The sequence below is a fragment of the Electrona antarctica genome (genome assembly GCF_951216825.1).
Source record: "Electrona antarctica genome assembly, chromosome: 23".
NCBI classification, from domain to species: Eukaryota; Metazoa; Chordata; class Actinopteri; order Myctophiformes; family Myctophidae; genus Electrona; species Electrona antarctica.
The window spans coordinates 37,638,089-37,656,052 of record NC_136804.1 but is presented as its reverse complement, the minus strand read 5'-3'; the positions used below and the strand labels follow the sequence as shown (position 1 = coordinate 37,656,052).

The 17,964-nt window shown below is 43.0% G+C and overlaps 1 protein-coding gene across 3 annotated transcripts; it reads right to left on the bottom strand.

The window, feature by feature from the left end:
* Positions 1-367: 367 nt before the first annotated feature.
* Positions 368-16,863, bottom strand: hcfc2 (host cell factor C2). 3 transcript variants are annotated; one of them, XM_079494604.1, is made up of 17 exons: positions 16,663-16,863; positions 13,631-13,779; positions 12,876-13,036; positions 11,978-12,180; positions 11,114-11,198; positions 9,447-9,547; positions 9,090-9,329; positions 7,622-7,819; positions 7,474-7,532; positions 7,073-7,229; positions 6,746-6,817; positions 6,594-6,652; positions 5,129-5,266; positions 4,433-4,633; positions 2,623-2,914; positions 1,959-2,022; positions 368-1,320 (listed from the first exon to the last, which is right to left on the bottom strand). In XM_079494604.1, the coding sequence occupies exons 1-17, from the start codon at positions 16,829-16,831 to the stop codon at positions 1,311-1,313; spliced, it is 2,358 nt and encodes a 785-aa protein (XP_079350730.1). In that variant the 5' UTR covers positions 16,832-16,863; the 3' UTR covers positions 368-1,310. The 3 variants fall into 3 exon arrangements, with proteins under 3 accessions (XP_079350730.1, XP_079350732.1, XP_079350731.1); XM_079494606.1 differs by having other exon boundaries at positions 6,755-6,817; XM_079494605.1 differs by having other exon boundaries at positions 7,628-7,819.
* Positions 16,864-17,964: the final 1,101 nt, after the last annotated feature.

Sequence of the window (17,964 nt, the reverse complement as noted above, 5' to 3'; positions counted from 1 at the left end):
ATGTTATTCCAGGAACCCCTCGGAAGCAAACATTTGAGTTAAAAACGTTCGCTCTGAAAGAATATATATTCAAAGATTTGTGCCGCATTTTCACGATTTTTCAAAAATAGCAGACCCACAAGCTCGTAGCGTGGCACTCGGTGCCGCGCTACGAGCTTGTAGATCTGCTATTTCAACATCTAAAGTATAACATAACGCTCAAAAGACCAAAAGGGGTTCCCGTTCAGAATGGGTTAATCCAGAGCGATTTACAGTAAGCATTATATCAACCTGTGATATTTATGAAATTAATATAGGACAAAAGTTAAACATGCAAGGGCTGCACCCTGCCTTTAAAATTAACACAGTACGAATAACTAGACAAGAATGCAAGAATAAAAACTCTATTGGCAAATAGGAAAATAGAAAATGAGAATGACAGTAAGTATGAACACATGATTTTTGAAGTACAGGGCATTCACAGAAGCATATGGCTGGCATCAAGTGGCTTAACACAACAGATTACTCATACTGTATACTTGTATTAAAAATAAAGGCATGAATATGAAATACAAAATAAATCTTTGTCGACACAAACATAAAACTGAAGAATTAATTGTACTGTAACTACAGAATTGTATAAAACTGGTTCACTGAAAACAAAGAAACATTTTTTTTTATTACGTAAAAAACAGCACTTGACCCCTTACTTGGTCAAGTTCTGCTTCTCCAAATACTTCAATTAGTAACGAACGAATCGTTGTGTCTCTAATATGTTAATGTATGAGATGCATAATGTTCATAAGCCAACCGTGGAGGCTACATCTTGTCTTCTGTTATTCATGCAAACATGATATTTTTCAATTCGGAAACAATACAATAGAGAAAAACTAGTACTTGTCATGAAATAGTATAATAGTGAGAACTGGTCAACTTTGAACAGTTTGTATGACGATAACTTTTTTTATTGAGCTTCTGCTTAGAATCTGCACCCCATAAACATCAAAAACACCAAAAGTAGATTTGTCTATTATATTCTGTTGAAAAGGTTACTCAAACAAAAAAAGATCAATCTTTCTTTTTGCCGTTTCAGTTATTTTTTTTATTGTTATTGGATTTGTTTGGACCCCAGAAAGACTAGCGACCACTTTGTGGTAAGAGAATTGGGATCCAAATATAGAATAAATAAATATACACATATACAAAAATAAGTTAAAATTATTTAGCACTTATATGTATCAAATTGTATCTTTTTTTTAACTGTGTGAGGACACAGCCAACATCCTGAGTGCACATCTCGTATTGTCTTTTCGTCCATACCTGATAACGCCTCAACTCGAGCTACAAGGGAAGAATAAAAAAAACAAAAAATAATTACACTTAAGATTATTACTCTTTTAAAATCATTTTAATATACATTAAAAATCATCAAATATGAGCAGGCATGATTTATGTTACCTCAGAAAAAGAGAAAAGAACAACGAACACTTCTCTGCTCCAAAAGGTATACTTTGTTGGCGACGCCTCGAGGCTCGTGAAGACTCGTCATGAGTTTGACCAGATGAAGAGCCTCGGCTCCAAACGTCGTCAAAAAAGTAGAACTTTTGGATATGGCTTTAAGCAACTAGTCGACTATTCAACTAGTCGACTAGTAAATCCACTAGTCGACCTTGCTGGTACTAGTTGACTACGTTTTTGTAGGCCTCAAGATCAGCTAGCTAGATTATAGTTATAGTCACCAATGTACACAGATTTTAAATGTACAACTATTATAAAAAATGTTTGTTTTACATAATAAGTAGGCCTAGTTAAACAACTAGTCGACTAGTAAACTAGGCAACAAGGCAACTAGAAAGACTCACTAGAAGTGTGAAAGCCCTACTGTTGGAGCAGATGAGTGTGCGTTGTTCTTTTCTCTGTTTCTGATGTCCCTTTTGAATCCAGCACCTCTACTAAGTGATTCTATTAGTTGATGTTACCTGTCAGCAGCATCTGGATCTCCCTCAGTGTGACTGTCGGCTCTGGATCGCAGTTTTTTAGAATCTGATGGACACACAGTTCAACACCACATTACATACAGTGGCAAACCGTGTTGTTTTCGTCTACTAAAACTAAGACGAAAAATGTTCCGTCGACTACCTTTTGTCACTGACGAAAACTACATGGAAACTAAATGAAAACTAAGCTATGATGACTAAAACTAAGACTAAATATACTGACAATTCCGTCAACAAATAAAAACTAGACTAAAATGTTAGGAAGGGACTAGTGGACAAGAGATCCAGTATAAGTCATTTTACAATTACATTACGACGGCATCAAGGCCAGCCAAAATACATTTTGTTCGACTAAATCAACTGTAGATTTAGTCGACTAAAATCTTATGTTTAGTGGACTAAAACTAGACTAACAGCAAGACATTCTAGGTGGCTAAAATGTGACTAAAACTAAATAAAAACTTTTATAGAGACTATGACTAAAATCAAAATGTGCTGCCAAAAACAACACTGGTAGCCAACTGAGGTCATGTTCAGTGATTTAAATAGTTGTTATATTTGAGTTATTTTACAACCTCAGAACTGCAGGGTGACAAAGCATGTTAAATATTGCAGATTGTACATTTAGAAAGAACCCCTTCCTTACCTTGAATCCAGCGGATCTGCGTCGCCGGGCCGTAGCCTTGCTCGTTCTTGGCGGCGATGCGGAAGACGACGGCCGGCCGGTTGGGAGCGGAGTAGTCGACGTGCGCGTTGTCCAGGTGAGTGTTGGTAACGGTGCAGGACGTCTTGGTTCCGCGGTAGATGCGGATGAAGGCCATCTGGCCGTCCGAGCTGCTAGAGCGACTCTTCCTGACCGCCAGGTACATGGAGTACTCCACAATCCTGCCCGAGGGAGACGGCGGGGGCTCCCAAGCGATGTGGACGGAATCATTGGCCTGTGTTTGGGGCAGAGGACAATTTACAATTTAGGCATTTAGCAGACGCTCTTAATCCAGAGCGATTTACATACATTAAGCAATAACAAAAAGCATGGCAATACATCACATACATAAAAAGTAGTTATCATGAAACATGCGTAAGCTAAGAACGTAACAGTGGAGTATCTATATACCGGTAATGAAACTATACATATAAACTATACATACTATACTATATTATACTATTCATATGTACTATAAAGTGCTATGACTACATAAAATGCAATTCTAGTGCTGTCTACGTAACATGCTATAAGTCTGTATCAAATGCTATCTAAGTCTACATAAAGTTCTATCTAAGGGGCTAGGGCAAGTGCTACGGGCCATGATGGAGTCTGAAAAGGTGGGTTTTCAGACTACGGTGGAAGAGACGGAAGAGGACACAGAGAGAACGCAACATAGGTAAATGAGAAAGGTGGACATTGTGTGTAACATAATTTGTTAGCTGGCATTGAAAGACCGGTCAAACAGTTGTTGATTTCGTCGACTAAAACTTAAGACGAAGAATGTTCCGTCGACTACCTTTTTTTCACTGACGGAAACTAAACTGGAAACTAAATGAAAACTAAGCTATGATGACTAAAACTAAGACAACAAATAAAAACTAGACTAAAACTTTAGGAAGGGTCCGACTAGTGGACAAGAGATCCAGTATAAGTAATTTTACACTTGCATGCTGAAAATAGCAGATCTACAAGCTCACAACGCGTCGCATCGGCTATTTTCAGCAAGTGTAAAATCAGTCATTACGAGTTACGACGGCATCAAGGCCCGCCTAGACACATTTTAGTCGACTAAATCAACTGTAGATTTAGTCGACTAAAATCTTTTGACATGACTAAAACTAGACTAACGCAAAAACATTCCAGGTGACTAAAATATGACTAAAACTAAATGAAGTTTCATTCCAAAGACTATGACTAAAACTAAAATAGGAATTTCCCGACAAAAACAACACTGCGGTCAAACACAATCCAGTGGTACCGCACAGCGTACTGCATGACATGCAGGGAGTTTTAGTCACATTTTAGTCACCTGGAATGTTTTAGTGTTAGTCTAGTTTTATTTAGTCGACTAAATATCATAAGATTTTAGTCGACTAAATCTACAGTTGATTTGGTCGAACAAAATGTATTTTGGTGGGCCCTGATGCCGTCGTAATGAAAATAGCCAATCTACAAGCCTGCTGCGACGCGTTGTGAGCTTGTAGATCGTCTATTTTAAGCATGCAACCAATTGTAAAAGGAAATGATTATACTGGATCTCTTGTCCACTAGTCCCTTCCTAACATTTTAGTTATTTGTTGACGAAATTGTCAGTATATTTAGTCTTAGTTTTAGTCACCATAGTTTCATTTAGTTTCCATTCAGTGGAAAAACGGAAAAGTCGACGAACATTTTTCGTCTTAGTTTTTCTTCAACGAACACAACACTGTCTTCACGATGTCTCACGTGGAGAGAATGTTCATTCTTTCACCTTGGTGATTTTGACGGCAGAGGGCGCTCCGGGAAAGCCAGGTTGGCACACCTTGAACTCGCTGGTGGGACTGAAGTCTCCCTGGCCGAAACAGTTCATGCCCGCCACTCTGAACCTGTAGGCCTGCCCTGGGACCAGCTGCTGCTTCCCCCTTCCTTCATAGTCCACAAGCCCCGGGAGCTTCTTGTGGACCGAGGAGGGCTGATGAGTTGGACGGAGGTGGTTAGAGAGAATGTTGGGTGAATTAATAAATACATAACAGCTGTGCATGATCTTTAACACATTTAGACCTGAGGACGATTCTACAAATGCCTTCTAAATCCTGTTTTCTGAAAATGTCAGTCGTTCTCAAACATTTTCATGTCAAGGACGCCCAAAAATAAATGTATTTGGCCGCCGACCCCCATCTGAAAATATGTCGTTCCAATGGAACCCCCCAGAAGCAAAGATTTGAGTTAAAAACGTTGGCTCTGAAAGAATATACATTCAAAGTTTCGCGCCACATTGTCACAATTCTTTAAAAATAGCAGATCTACAAGCTCATAGCGCGGCACTCGGTGCCGCGCTATGAGCTTGTAGATCTGCTATTTTTCAATAGCTAAAGTGTAACATAATTTTTAAAACACCAAAAGAGAGATGGTTCTAGCAGTGAGTGTAGAAACGTTGAAAGCATACGATGCCAGTAACAGACTTTACCTCTTTAGCGTTTGAGGGCCGGCCGCTGACGATCATCTGGTCATTCTCAGGTGGAAGATAATAGCACGTGACCTCAGAAAAGAGGGTTTTGAACATCCCGCAATCAAACCACGCCATGTCGTCAGGCTTCCCTGGAACCTGGAGGAAACGGAAATGGCAATTTCATTATTTTCTAGCCTCCGAAAAGGTTCTTTGTGAAAGGGAGAAGAATTATCACCGCATTCGATCGTAAAGTCAGAACTCAGGAACCCCAAACTCCTAATAAATAATAACTAAAGACAGACAGACAGACAGACAGACAGACAGACAGACAGACAGACAGACAGACAGACAGACAGACAGACAGACAGACAGACAGACAGACAGACAGACAGACAGACAGACAGACAGACAGACAGGTTTTCACTATACAATAAACATGTGTGCGTATTGCAATTTGAATTGAAATAAAAGGTGCTGGTGTTCCTGGACAAAAGACAGAAAGTGTTGGCACCACATTTAAGTATCAAAAGAAATAAATATGCAGGGTCCTAGAGACAAAGGACATGCAGGTACTGGTCATGGTCCTAGAGACAAGGGACAGGCAGGTACTGGTCATGGTCCTAGAGACAAGGGACAGGCAGGTACTGGTCATGGTCCTAGAGACAAGGGACAGGCAGGTACTGGTCATGGTCCTAGAGACAAGGGACAGGCAGGTACTGGTCATGGTCCTAGAGACAAAGGACAGGCAGGTACTGGTCATGGTCCTAGAGACAAAGGACAGGCAGGTACTGGTCATGGTCCTAGAGACAAGGGACAGGCAGGTACTGGTCATGGTCCTAGAGACAAAGGACAGGCAGGTACTGGTCATGGTCCTAGAGACAAGGGACAGGCAGGTACTGGTCAATTAACAGTTTTTTACAATATGCAAATAGTATGCTACACCTTCACGAACTACATACAGATACAGTACATAAGTTAAAGACATGACGTTTTTTCCCCTCACCACTATAGAGCGTCGCAGTCCCACCCCCTTACCAGGGCCCAGGAAATGATTCTCCGTTCATTTTCCTCATAGACATTTCAAATAGTATTTATTTAAAGACCTTTTAAGCCTTGTACAAAGCCAACTCTTGTCGTGACAAATCATGACAACATGGGCCAAAAAAAATAATTAGAAAGAAGAAAAAAACGGCAGGTTACAACACTTTTTTTGTTGTTTTTCTTCTTTGTAATTATTTGTTTGGTCCAAAATATTGTGTCATGATTTGTCACGACACGAGTTGGCTTTGTCCGCGGCGTAACCGTCTTTAAATAAATACTTTTTGAAATGTCTATGGGAAAAATGCATTGGGAATTATTTCCTGGGCCTGGCGTCGTCATGACAGGGGGCGGGGCTGCGACACTCTATAGCATGTACACATGGGAGGTCAGTCACGTTTCTCACATCTGACCACCTGCTGTAATGTTTTCATAATAGTCTCACCTGATTTCCGCCTGAGTCCAGCTCCATTGGGGCATCGGCTGTAGTAGTGGGCTCTTTTTCTATAAAAAAGGCAAAGAAGATTCATTACACCGCACAATGTTTTGAATTCCCATAATGCCACATTATGTTTTATAAGCTAGGAGGATAATTACCCGACTTACTCTGAGCTTTGCTGCCGTCCTCTTGGGCTGATGTCTGGGAAGTATTTCTCTGCTGCCCAGGAGCTACAGTCAATACACGGAAAAAGGTGTGTCAGATACCTAATACCTAAATTGAATTTGCTAAAACATCTTTTTGGGGAAAAAAACTAAAAACAAACAAATGACATGCCCTGCAGTCACCGTGCTGCACCTGTGATGTTCCTTTTTACTGACACCAAGTTTAAAATAAGAATTGAACTCACAGAATATCAATACGAAGCAACTGGAAAACATGTTATTTCAATGGTAGTGGATGGAGAGAGAGGATTCTTGTCTAACCACGAAACGACGGCAACCAATGGGTGCGGAGAGGGGCCCTGGTTGCCTCTCCATGTGTGCCTCCCCTGGCCCGTCTCTCATTGGCTGCCTCTCCCTGTGCGCCTCCCCTGGCCCGTCTCTCATTGGCTGCCTCTCCCTGTGTGCCAGAAGACACATCCTGAAATGGACAAAGAATTTAACTGACGTCGAAATTTAAAAAAACATTACATTTTTTTCTGACAGTTTTCTGAAAAACTGTCAGAAAAAACTAGACTAAAATGTTAGGAAGGGACTAGTGGACAAGAGATCCAGTATAAATCATTTTACATGCCGATCTACAAGCTCACAACGCACACACACACACACACACACACACACACACACACACGCACACGCACACACACACACACACGGTACATTACCAATGCTGTGCGTTTGGACGACTTCTCATCTTCACCTGCAGGTAGAGACGACTGGACACCTGAAGGCAGCGAAGGATACACATTTTTACTGAAATGAAGAAACGGGACATTATCAGATTTCATGTCAGTAATCAATCCTCCTGCTTACTGATACCTGCCGCATTGGACCGGCTCCCATCATGTGCGTCGTCGGGTGCAGCGACGGGGGGGTCCGGACTGGGTGGGGGAGCCACGGGCTGGATCTGAAGGAGGTAGCGCTCGGCGGCCAGCAGGGGGCGCCAGGCCACATGGAGCATGCAGTCGGTGGACTTCACCAGTAACACTGCCTCTGGGACGGTGGGTCGATCTGATTGGGTAGAATTAAGAGAGTTTGATTAGAGATCAATTATGCCATTTAGACCTGAGGCCGATTCTAAAAAAAAAAGTTTTCTGGAAATCCTATGTTTCTGTCAGTGGTGCTCAACCTTTTTCATGTCAAGGACCCCCAGAATTATCTGTATTTGGCCGTAGACCCCCATCTGAAAATACAGTATGTTGTTCCAGGGACCCCCCATACAAAGATTTGAATAAAAAACGTTCGCTCTGAAAGAAAGATTTGCGCCACATTTTCACGACCTTCCAAAAATAGCAGATGATTGCAAGATTGAAAAGATTGCCGCGCTATGAGCTTGTAGATCTGCTATTTTTCAATAGCTAAAGTATAACATAATGCTTAAAACACCAAAAGGGGTTCCCGTTTTGAATGGGTTAAAATAAATCTATAATATAATAAAATAATAATTTAATAATCTATGGAATTTTTAGACGGAAACACACTTTCCTTTTTTTTAATACACGCTATTTTCACTATTTTTGTAGGACACCGTTAACCCATTTTGGTGTTTTAAACATTGTTATAAATTAGCTATTGAAAAATAGTAGGTCTGCTATTTTTGAAAAATCGTGAAAATATTTATTTCAGAAAACTGGAGGATTTAGAATCATTTTTTTTAATTTTGAGGTCAGGCCTAAATGGGTTAAGCAATGACATAACATACTAGGGCTTAAAGGGATAGTTCAGATTTTTTGAACTTAAGTTGTATGAAATACTTTTTATTTTTTGGGCGTAGTGGGCATAGTGATATGGACACAAAAAACATAGTTTTGTGTGATAGAGGGGTCAAAAAAGAATGGAAGTTGCACTAATATTTTAGAAATGGGTCAACAATACAAATGACGTTAGTTTTGTGGATTCATTTACTTTTACTGCGTGGCCCCCAGTGCCCCCCACAAAATGACCGGAACTACTTGATATTTCACCAAAACCAGAGCAGAACTCCCACCACAGGACTCGGGCAATCAATTAATACAGTTGCAACCACTATATTAATGGCAAGTATTTCATACAACTTAAGTTCAAAAAATCTGAACTATCCCTTTAAGATGTTAATCTATTTGTTGAGATATCAAAAAATATATATGTATTTCAACTGCTTTTCGTTCGATCATTCAATGAATAAAAAAATAAATAATCAAAAAATATAATACACATTTACTCATTTGCTGGGGCCAGGAAAGTGACCGTGGGATTGCCGATGACTCAGCAGTAATACAACTAACGTGGGTCCCATTCTTACCCGTTTCCAGGTACCAGATGTCCCGGCAGCACACCTGGTAGTTCCAGCTCTTGCGGTAGCCGTCACGGCCGCTCCACACGTAGAGCCTGGAGCCTACGGCCGCCGTGCAGTGACCGGCCCGGGCTCTGGGCCGTCCCAGGTACGGCCCGTCTCCTTGTGGCCCCTGGCTCAGCTGCAGCTGGGACTGGACCTCCTCCTCGCTCTGCTCGTCTGGGCCCAAACTCTGCCAAGTCATGGTGTCTAGAAAAAAAAGAACATCATGAGCAAAATTCTCAAAATCAGCTGAACTCAGCAGTTGGAATAATAATGTTTTAACGAGCGTTATGAAAATGCTGTAATTAAAAGGGAGGTACTGACTTAAATTGAGCACCCATAAAGAGTTGGTACAAATCCATTGTTCCGAGGAGCTGGGTTTGTGTGTCCTTGGAGCAGGAATCCATCCTCCAAAAACATACATCCTGTTCAGAGGGATATGCATCAGGCGTGCCGGTATATAGAACATTTTTTTTTTTTATGTTTTTTTTGTGGCGTTGGCCTTTATTTAATATTTTTTTATAGAGGGACTGACAGTAGGCTGACAGGAAATGGGGGAGAGAGATGAGAGATGGGGGGGGGGGGGGGGGGTGACACGCAGTAAAGGCCGTCGGGATCGGGAGTCGAACCCGCGGCACACTGCCAGACTCGGACTACCGGCCAAGGTGCCTGGAGTCTGGACCGCTGAGCCACACGGCCCAGGATGGACCGCTGAGCCCCACGGTCCAGGATGGACCGCCGAGCCACAGCCCAGGATGGACCGCTGTGCCACGGCCCAGGATGGACCGCTGTGCCACGGCCCAGGATGGACCGCTGAGCCCCACGGCCCAGGATGGACCGCCGAGCCACGGCCCAGGATGGACCGCCGAGCCACGGCCCAGGATGGACCGCCGAGCCACGGCCCAGGATGGACCGCCGAGCCACACGGCCCAGGATGGACCGCCGAGCCACGGCCCAGGATGGACCGCCGAGCCACGGCCCAGGATGGACCTCTGAGCCACGGCCCAGGATGGACCTCTGAGCCACGGCCCAGGATGGACCTCTGAGCCACGGCCCAGGATGGACCGCTGAGCCACGGCCCAGGATGGACCGCTGAGCCACACGGCCCAGGATGGACTGCTGAGCCACGGCCCAGGATGGACTGCTGAGCCACGGCCCAGGATGGACCGCTGAGCCACACGGCCCAGGATGGACCGCTGAGCCACACGGCCCAGGATGGACCGCTGAGCCACGGCCCAGGATGGACCGCTGAGCCACACGGCCCAGGATGGACCGCTGAGCCACGGCCCAGGATGGACCGCTGAGCCACGGCCCAGGATGGACCGCTGAGCCACACGGCCCAGGATGGACCCAGGATGGACCGCTGAGCCACGGCCCAGGATGGACCGCTGAGCCACGGCCCAGGATGGACGGCTGAGCCACACGGCCCAGGATGGACCGCTGAGCCACACGGCCCAGGATGGACCGCTGAGCCACGGCCCAGGATGGACCGCTGAGCCACGGCCCAGGATGGACCGCTGAGCCCCATAGCCCAGGATGGACCGCTGAGCCACGGCCCAGGATGGACCGCTGAGCCCCATAGCCCAGGATGGACCGCTGAGCCACGGCCCAGGATGGACCGCTGAGCCACGGCCCAGGATGGACCGCTGAGCCCCACGGCCCAGGATGGACCGCTGAGCCACACGGCCCAGGATGGACCGCTGAGCCCTACGGCCCAGGCCGGTATATATAATATTTCTGACTATAATCATGATTTGAACAAATTAAATGGTTCTCTGTTCAATTACTTAAAAAGAAAATGTAATTCATGTGTTGGACGAATAATTCTTCTTGCTACAATAATATATGGCCAGTTCTAGTTCAAGCATTCAACAGTTATTTGCACAGAAGTGCTATGAGCTTTATGTCGGCTATATGTGTGTGTGTGTGTGTGTGTGTGTGTGTGTGTGTGTGTGTGTGTGTGTGTGTACTGTATGTATGTAACTCATTACTTGTTTCCAATGACGTTGGCTGAGTGAATGCTTCTGGGTTGTGGAGGAATCCCCTTCATTTTGGGTACGGACCACACCATGGAGTCTGAGGAATTAAATATGATGAAATGAGAAACGTTTAGTGCAAGAGATAATACTAGGGTTACAGTTTTTGACAACAATGTGTTATAATGCTAAGCTAACATGTTATTGCTAAGTTTATGCAAAGGCTCAACTTAGGTAACTTAGATAGCATTTGATGTAAACATAGCACTATAAAGTATATATGCATAGTTTCATTATATAGATATTCCATTGTTACGTTCTTAGCTTACGCATGTTTCATGATAACGACTTTGTATGTATGTGACGTATTGCCATGTTTTTTGTTCTTGCTTAATGTAAATCACTCTGGATTAAGAGCGTCTGATAAATGCCAAAATTGTAAGTTGTAAGTTTATATACACTTAGTAAGCTGCACGCCGATGTTGAATGCCAAAAAATAGCAGATCTACAAGTTCACAACAAGCCGCATTAACCCATTTAGGCCTGATGTCTTCAAAATCCTGACAGTTTTCTGAAAAACCTTATGTTTCTGTATCAGTGGAGCTCAATATTTCATGTCAAGGACCGCAAAAATTATATGTAATATGTCTCCGCCCCCCACATTTTCACAATTTTTCAAAAATAGCAGACCTACAAGCTCATAGCGCGGCACCGAGTGCCGCGCTATGAGCTTGTAGGTCTGCTATTTTTCAATAGCTAAAGCATAACATAATGCTAACACCAAAAGGGGTTCCCTCCCAAAATGGGTTAAGTAGATTGGCTGTATTCAGCACTGACCAACAACTAAATATAAATCAGGCATTAGAAAAGAAGAGGTACCGAGGTCGAGCTGCCAGAGGTCATTCAAGCGGTGGCCTTGCATTCCTCCAAATATGTAGAGTTTGGGGGAGCCCGGTCCCGCCACGGCCACCGAGGTGTGGGACTCGCGCGCCGACGGACCGCTGCCCCTCGTCTCGGGGAGGGTCCAGCCTCGAGCGCCCGACATCGACTGCAGCTCCAGCTCATAGAAGTCATCCATGTAGCTGAGAAGAGGAGACAACATGGTCAGTACAGTAACCCATTTAGACCTGACCGGAAGAGAAATGCCTTCTAGATCATGACTCATGTTTCTATGTCAGTCGTTCTCAAACATTTCGATGTCAAGGACCCCCAAAAATATATATATAATTGGCCGCCGACCCCCATCTGAAAATATGTTGTTCCAGGGACCACCCCAGAAGCAAAGAATTCAGTTAAAAACGTTCGCTGTGAAAGCATATATTCAAAGATTTGCGCCAAAAATAGCAGATCTACAAGCTCATCTACAAGCTCATATGAGCTTGTAGATCTGCTATTTTTCAATAGCTAAAGCATAACATAATGCTTAAAACACAAAAAGGGGTTCCCGTCCAGAATGGGCAAAAAGCATAATTCACACCAAGTGCACAATAACGATAGCGATAACCATATTGTGTTTCTAATAGTTGTGGTGTGGACTGTGGTGTGCCATCCTCCACTTGAGTGATTGTTATATAGAGCGTAGCAGTCCCGCCCCCGACGACAGGCCCGGAAGTGAATTCCCCGTTCATTTCCCCCCGTAGAGTTTTCAAAAAAGTATTTATTTAAAGACGTTTACGCCGCGGACAAAGCCAACTCTTGTTGTGACAAAATCGTCTGGACATTTTATGCGATTATGATGAACTGAGAGCACTGATTTACTTGTATGTAAAATAAATACCGTGGTATGTTGCCATTGGGGTCCTCGCTGTCATTGGAAAGGCCTCCAAACAGGTAGCACTTGTTCCCGACGAGAGTGAAGCTGTGCCCGATGCGAGGGCAAGGCGGCAAGGCGTTTCTCGGAGGTCTTGGTTTCAGCTTTTTCCAAAGCCAGCGACTAGCCTGTGTGGCACACGGAGAGGCAATGTCATTACATACTATAATACATACATAATACATTTCAAAACCTCCTACCAGCGTTGTTTTTTGGCAGCAAAATGTCTTATTTTAGTTTAGTCATAGTCTTTGGAATGAAACTTAATTTAGTTTTAGTCGTATTTTAGTCACCTGGAATGTTTTAGTGTTAGTCTAGTTTTAGTCGACTAAATCTGCAGTTAATTTAGTCAACTAAATGTATTTTGGCAGGCCTTGATGCCGTCGTAATGGCTGTTTTTACACTTTTACACTACGCGTCGCAGTGCGACAGGTTGTGAGCTTGTAGATCTGCTATTTTCAGCATGCAACCAAGTGTAAAATGATTTACACTGGATCTCTTGTCCACTAGTCCCTTCTTAACATTTTAGTCTAGTTTCTATCTGTTGACGAAATTGTCAATATATTTAGCTTAGTTTTAGTCATCATAGCTTAGTTTTCATATAGTTACCGTTTAGTTTTCGTCAGTGAAAAAAGGTAGTCGACGTACATTCTTAGTTTTAGTCGACAAAAACAACACTGCCTCCTACAACAACAACCCACGGCGTACAAAGAAAAGCTCACCTGTAGCTCATAGAGACTGTTGCTGTATTTGCCATATTCCAGCATGCCCCCAAAGACCAGAATGCGAGTACCGTCACACACAAACCCGTGGGAGGCACAGCCGGGTGGGATGTCCCCTCGAACGGCAGGGAGAAACCACTGCCTGGACACTGGATACATACATAGAAGGACAAAGATCATTAACCCATTTCGACCTGAGGCCGATTCTAAAAGAATGTGTTCTAAGTTCTCAGTTTTCGGAAAACCCCATGTTTCTATGTCAGTGGTGCTCAACCTTTTCATGTCAAGGACCCCCAGCATTATCTGTATTTGGCTGCAGACCACCCCATCTGAAAATATGTTGTTCCAGGGACCTCCCAGAAGCTAATATTTGAGTTCAAATCGTTCGCTCCAAAAGAATATATATATTCAAAGATTTTCGCCACATTTTCACGATTCTTCAAAAATAGCAGACCTACAAACTCGTAGCGCGGCACTCGGTGCCGCGCTATGAGCTTGTAGATCTGCTATTTTTCAATAGCTAAAGCATAACATAATGCTTAAAACACCAAAAGGGGTTCCCACCCAGAGTGGGTTAACCATAGATCAGACCATGTCCACACAGAGTACAGCCCGGGACCAATCATCTTGTCAGGCACAAGGGCAGATTTGATATCATGGCCCCCCACAGCTTCCTTCCACAAATGTACGCATGGCCCACCAGTAGATTCGTGTGAAATTGATGCATTGAAGTCTGTGAGTGTTTTGAAATGAACCTGGGGCAGATAATATGATTTCTCTGTGGATTTCAAAACTGTGGAATGCACTCCCCGTTGCAGTCAGAACTGCGGCATCACTCCCAATCTTCCGCCGTAGTCTGAAGACCCACCTTTTCAGACTCCATCATGGCCCATAGCACTTATCCTACCCCCTTAGATAGCACTTTTTAGACTTAGATAGCATTTGAAACAGACTTATAGCATGTCATGTAGACAGCACAATAATTGCATTGTATATAGTCATAGCACATCATAGTAGCCTACATATGTATAGCATAGTATAGTATATATGTATAGTTAATATGTATAGTGTCATTATATAGATATGTTCTAGTTACGTTCTTAGCTTACGCATGTTTCTTGATAAATGCATTTTATATATGTGATGTATTCCCATACTTTTGTTCTTGCCTAATGTAAGTCGCTCTGGATTAAGAGCGTCTGCTAAATGCCTAAATTGTAAATTGTCTCTGCTAGTAGAATTTGTAAGGATTCCGATAACTGCTTGTTCCTTGTGTTGTTTCATTCTCATGGTGTGAAAGAAAGCCGTTTTTTTCTTTTTTCCAACTTTTTTTTGGAGAGTCAGATTTGTTTTCCACACCTGGTCACATTTGGCTAAACTTTCATTTGGAAAACAAAATGAAATGTAAAATGTATGGGACTGTAAATCTAATATCAATGCAGTCCATGAAAAGGCCTTAAAGGGATATTTCACTTTCAAAAAACCTTTGGTCATTTTATCGTCTACTCAGCCTTGTGTGAACACCACACTGACCCCAGACAGTTTTGAAGTTACTTCATTCAGTATTTAGATATTTGATATTAATTTTATCTGCACCGCTCCTTTCCTATACATTATTTACATAAATACATTATTATAACTTCAAAATCCATTTTAACCATGAAAGATTAATCGAAAACACCCAAGCTTTTTTCTGGTGACTGATAGTGTCCTTCCAATACGTGAGGGGGGTGTGGCTTTTCATTCACTGTTCTTATTATTTATTTATTTTTTAAAGGGAAAAACTGATGGGTTTGTATAGGAAGGGGGCGGGGCAGCTACAATGAATATCAAATATCTAAATACTGAATCAAGCAACTTAAAAACGGTCTGCGGTCAGTGCGGTGTTCACATAAGGCTGAGTAGACGATACAATGACCAAAAGTATTTTTTGAAAGTGAAATATCCCTTCTTTTTTTTTTAAAGCTAAAATGTTTTGTTTTGTTCAAAACACAAGCAGGTGACTTACATTTGGCTATGCTGCCAACAGAAGACAATTGCTATTGCACTGTAATAAAACGTAATGCGATGCATTTGCATGTTTTTTTTTTCTTTGTTATGGTTCAGGAGGACATGCAGGAACTGTCTTCCTCCAATCAGATGAAGACAAGTCCCATACTACACATGATATGGTCACTGCCATTGGTCAAGCCATTCGGTACAGTCAGTCAGCTAGTGGCTACTGATAAGAGGGAGCCCCATTGGTCAACAAATACCAATCAATCATTATCAACACTGTACAGATAAAATTAATACACCACAGTATAAAACACATACAGTACAGTAGAAAATAAAAATAAATACCTGCCAGTCTCACATCAGCCCGTTTCATTTACCAAAGTTAAAATAACCAAGTCTAGCTGGACAGCATGATAACAGTGCTGAAGTACAATTGTAATCTTTTGCAAGGCAATAATATGCATTCGATTGATTGATGTATGTATTAACATTTTGGAGAATTACAGTACATTTCTAGTTAGCCCCTCTCGGAACCCTCGTAAAAGGTTTCTGACATTTGGATGTTTAAAGGCAAACATCCAAATGTCAGAAACCTTTTACGAGGGTTCCGAGAGGGGGTAATTTCTAGTATAACTCAAGAAGGTGGTAGAAATACCTCCCTTATGATGAATTCCTGTTCTGTTCTTTGACTATATAGAAGTGTATATTTGTACGTCTCTAAATGTTTTGATGAATTGAACAAGGTGGACCCTCTTGTAAACAAGTGTAATGCTGTATTGGTTCGTCCACTCACAGTTAACAGTCTTTGTATTGAATTGTACTGTAATTCTGCAAACTGTTAATAAATATTTCAATCAATCAATCAAAACAAGACTGTTAACTGTGGGTCGATGCAATCACAATAACATAAGAGAGAGACAGTGATAGTTTTAGCTACTAAAGCTATCCAGAGTTAGCAACTGTTAGCATCCCATCCATCCACTTTGCATTGTGATTGTTGTAAAAGTAGGTTAGCATTAGCCTCGTTAGCTCACCGGTGTTGTACACATGCACGTCCTTCGCGATGCCTTCGTTGCCTCCCCCGAACACTATGATCAGCTCCCGGATGGCCACGGCCCGGTGGCCGTGCCTGGACCGCGGGAGGACTCCGGTGGAGGAGTGCACTTTCCTCCATAACGGGTCGTTGTCGGTAACGGCAGACATTGTTGTTGTTGTTGTTGTTCAGAGGAACCAGGAAGAAGTCACACTGTTGGCGCTGTAGCGACGGTTCAAAGAGGTGGGCGGGGCCAGAGACTTAGGGGGCGGGGCCACAGACTGGCTCTCCTAGGGGGGGGGGGGGGGTCCTAACTCGGGGACCCCCAGGGGTCCTTAAGGGAGTGACTTCCAGGGGGTCCCCCAGCTAAATGATAGTTTGTAACCAAATGGAGCCTTATGGGTCTGTAACTGTGAGAGTGTACAAATGGAACCAAATGGACCCATGATAGTTTGTAACCAAATGGAGCCTTATGGGTCTGTAACTCTGAGAGTGTACAAATGGAACCAAATGGACCGGGTCCATTTGGTTCCATTTGTACACTCTCAGAGTTAGGGTCCATTTGGTTCCATTTGTACACTCTCAGAGTTAGGGTCAATTTGGTTCCATTTGTACACTCTCAGAGTTACAGACTGATTTTACAGTTTTGGAAAGACGGATTTTACAATATAAATTGGGGAGCTAGAAATGCCATTAAAATTCCATTAAATGGGGGTCCGTATAGGCTAATGCATGTCAACCTGGGGGGTCCTTGAAATTAAACGGCTTGAGAATCATCACTGCTAGAGCCGTAAAAATGTTCTCTTATGGGTCTATCTTTTCAAATGGGGCTACATTAATGATGTTGTTCTATAATGCAGCGGTCCCCAAACATGTTTGGCCCTGTTACCTCTAGCTGACGGTTACGCCGTTGTGTTTGTTGTCATGATTTGTCACGACTCGAGTTGGCTTTGTCCGCGGCGTAAACGTCTTTAAATAAATACTTTCTGAAATGTCTATGAGGAAAATGAACGGAGAATCATTTCCTGGTCCATGGTAGGGGGCGGGACTGCGACGCTCTTGTGTACACCTTTACTTCTCACACTGCAGTGACTGCACTATTATCATGCATACATACATTTACCTGCATGGCAATAATCCTGCCCTCAGTATGAAAACTAGCTCTGGTTCGTTATAGGACGACGTCTCCTTAACACTATGGTAGCTTCAACTTCCTGCCACTGCGCACGAAATGTTGTTTAGGTTGCTTGTTGTTGTAGATCAGCTATTTTCAGGGCGCAACCCAGCACTCTTTATATCTATC

Coding starts and splice junctions, on each gene's coding strand:
- hcfc2 (XM_079494604.1), bottom strand. CDS start 16,831: ATGTCTGCCGTTACCGACAACGACCCGTTATGGAGGAAAGTGCACTCC. Junction 12,181..12,875: donor CCCAATGGCAACATACCACG/GTATTTATTTTA, acceptor TCCTCTTCTCAG/CTACATGGATGACTTCTATG. Junction 9,548..11,113: donor GCCAACGTCATTGGAAACAA/GTAATGAGTTAC, acceptor CCCTCTGAACAG/GATGTATGTTTTTGGAGGAT.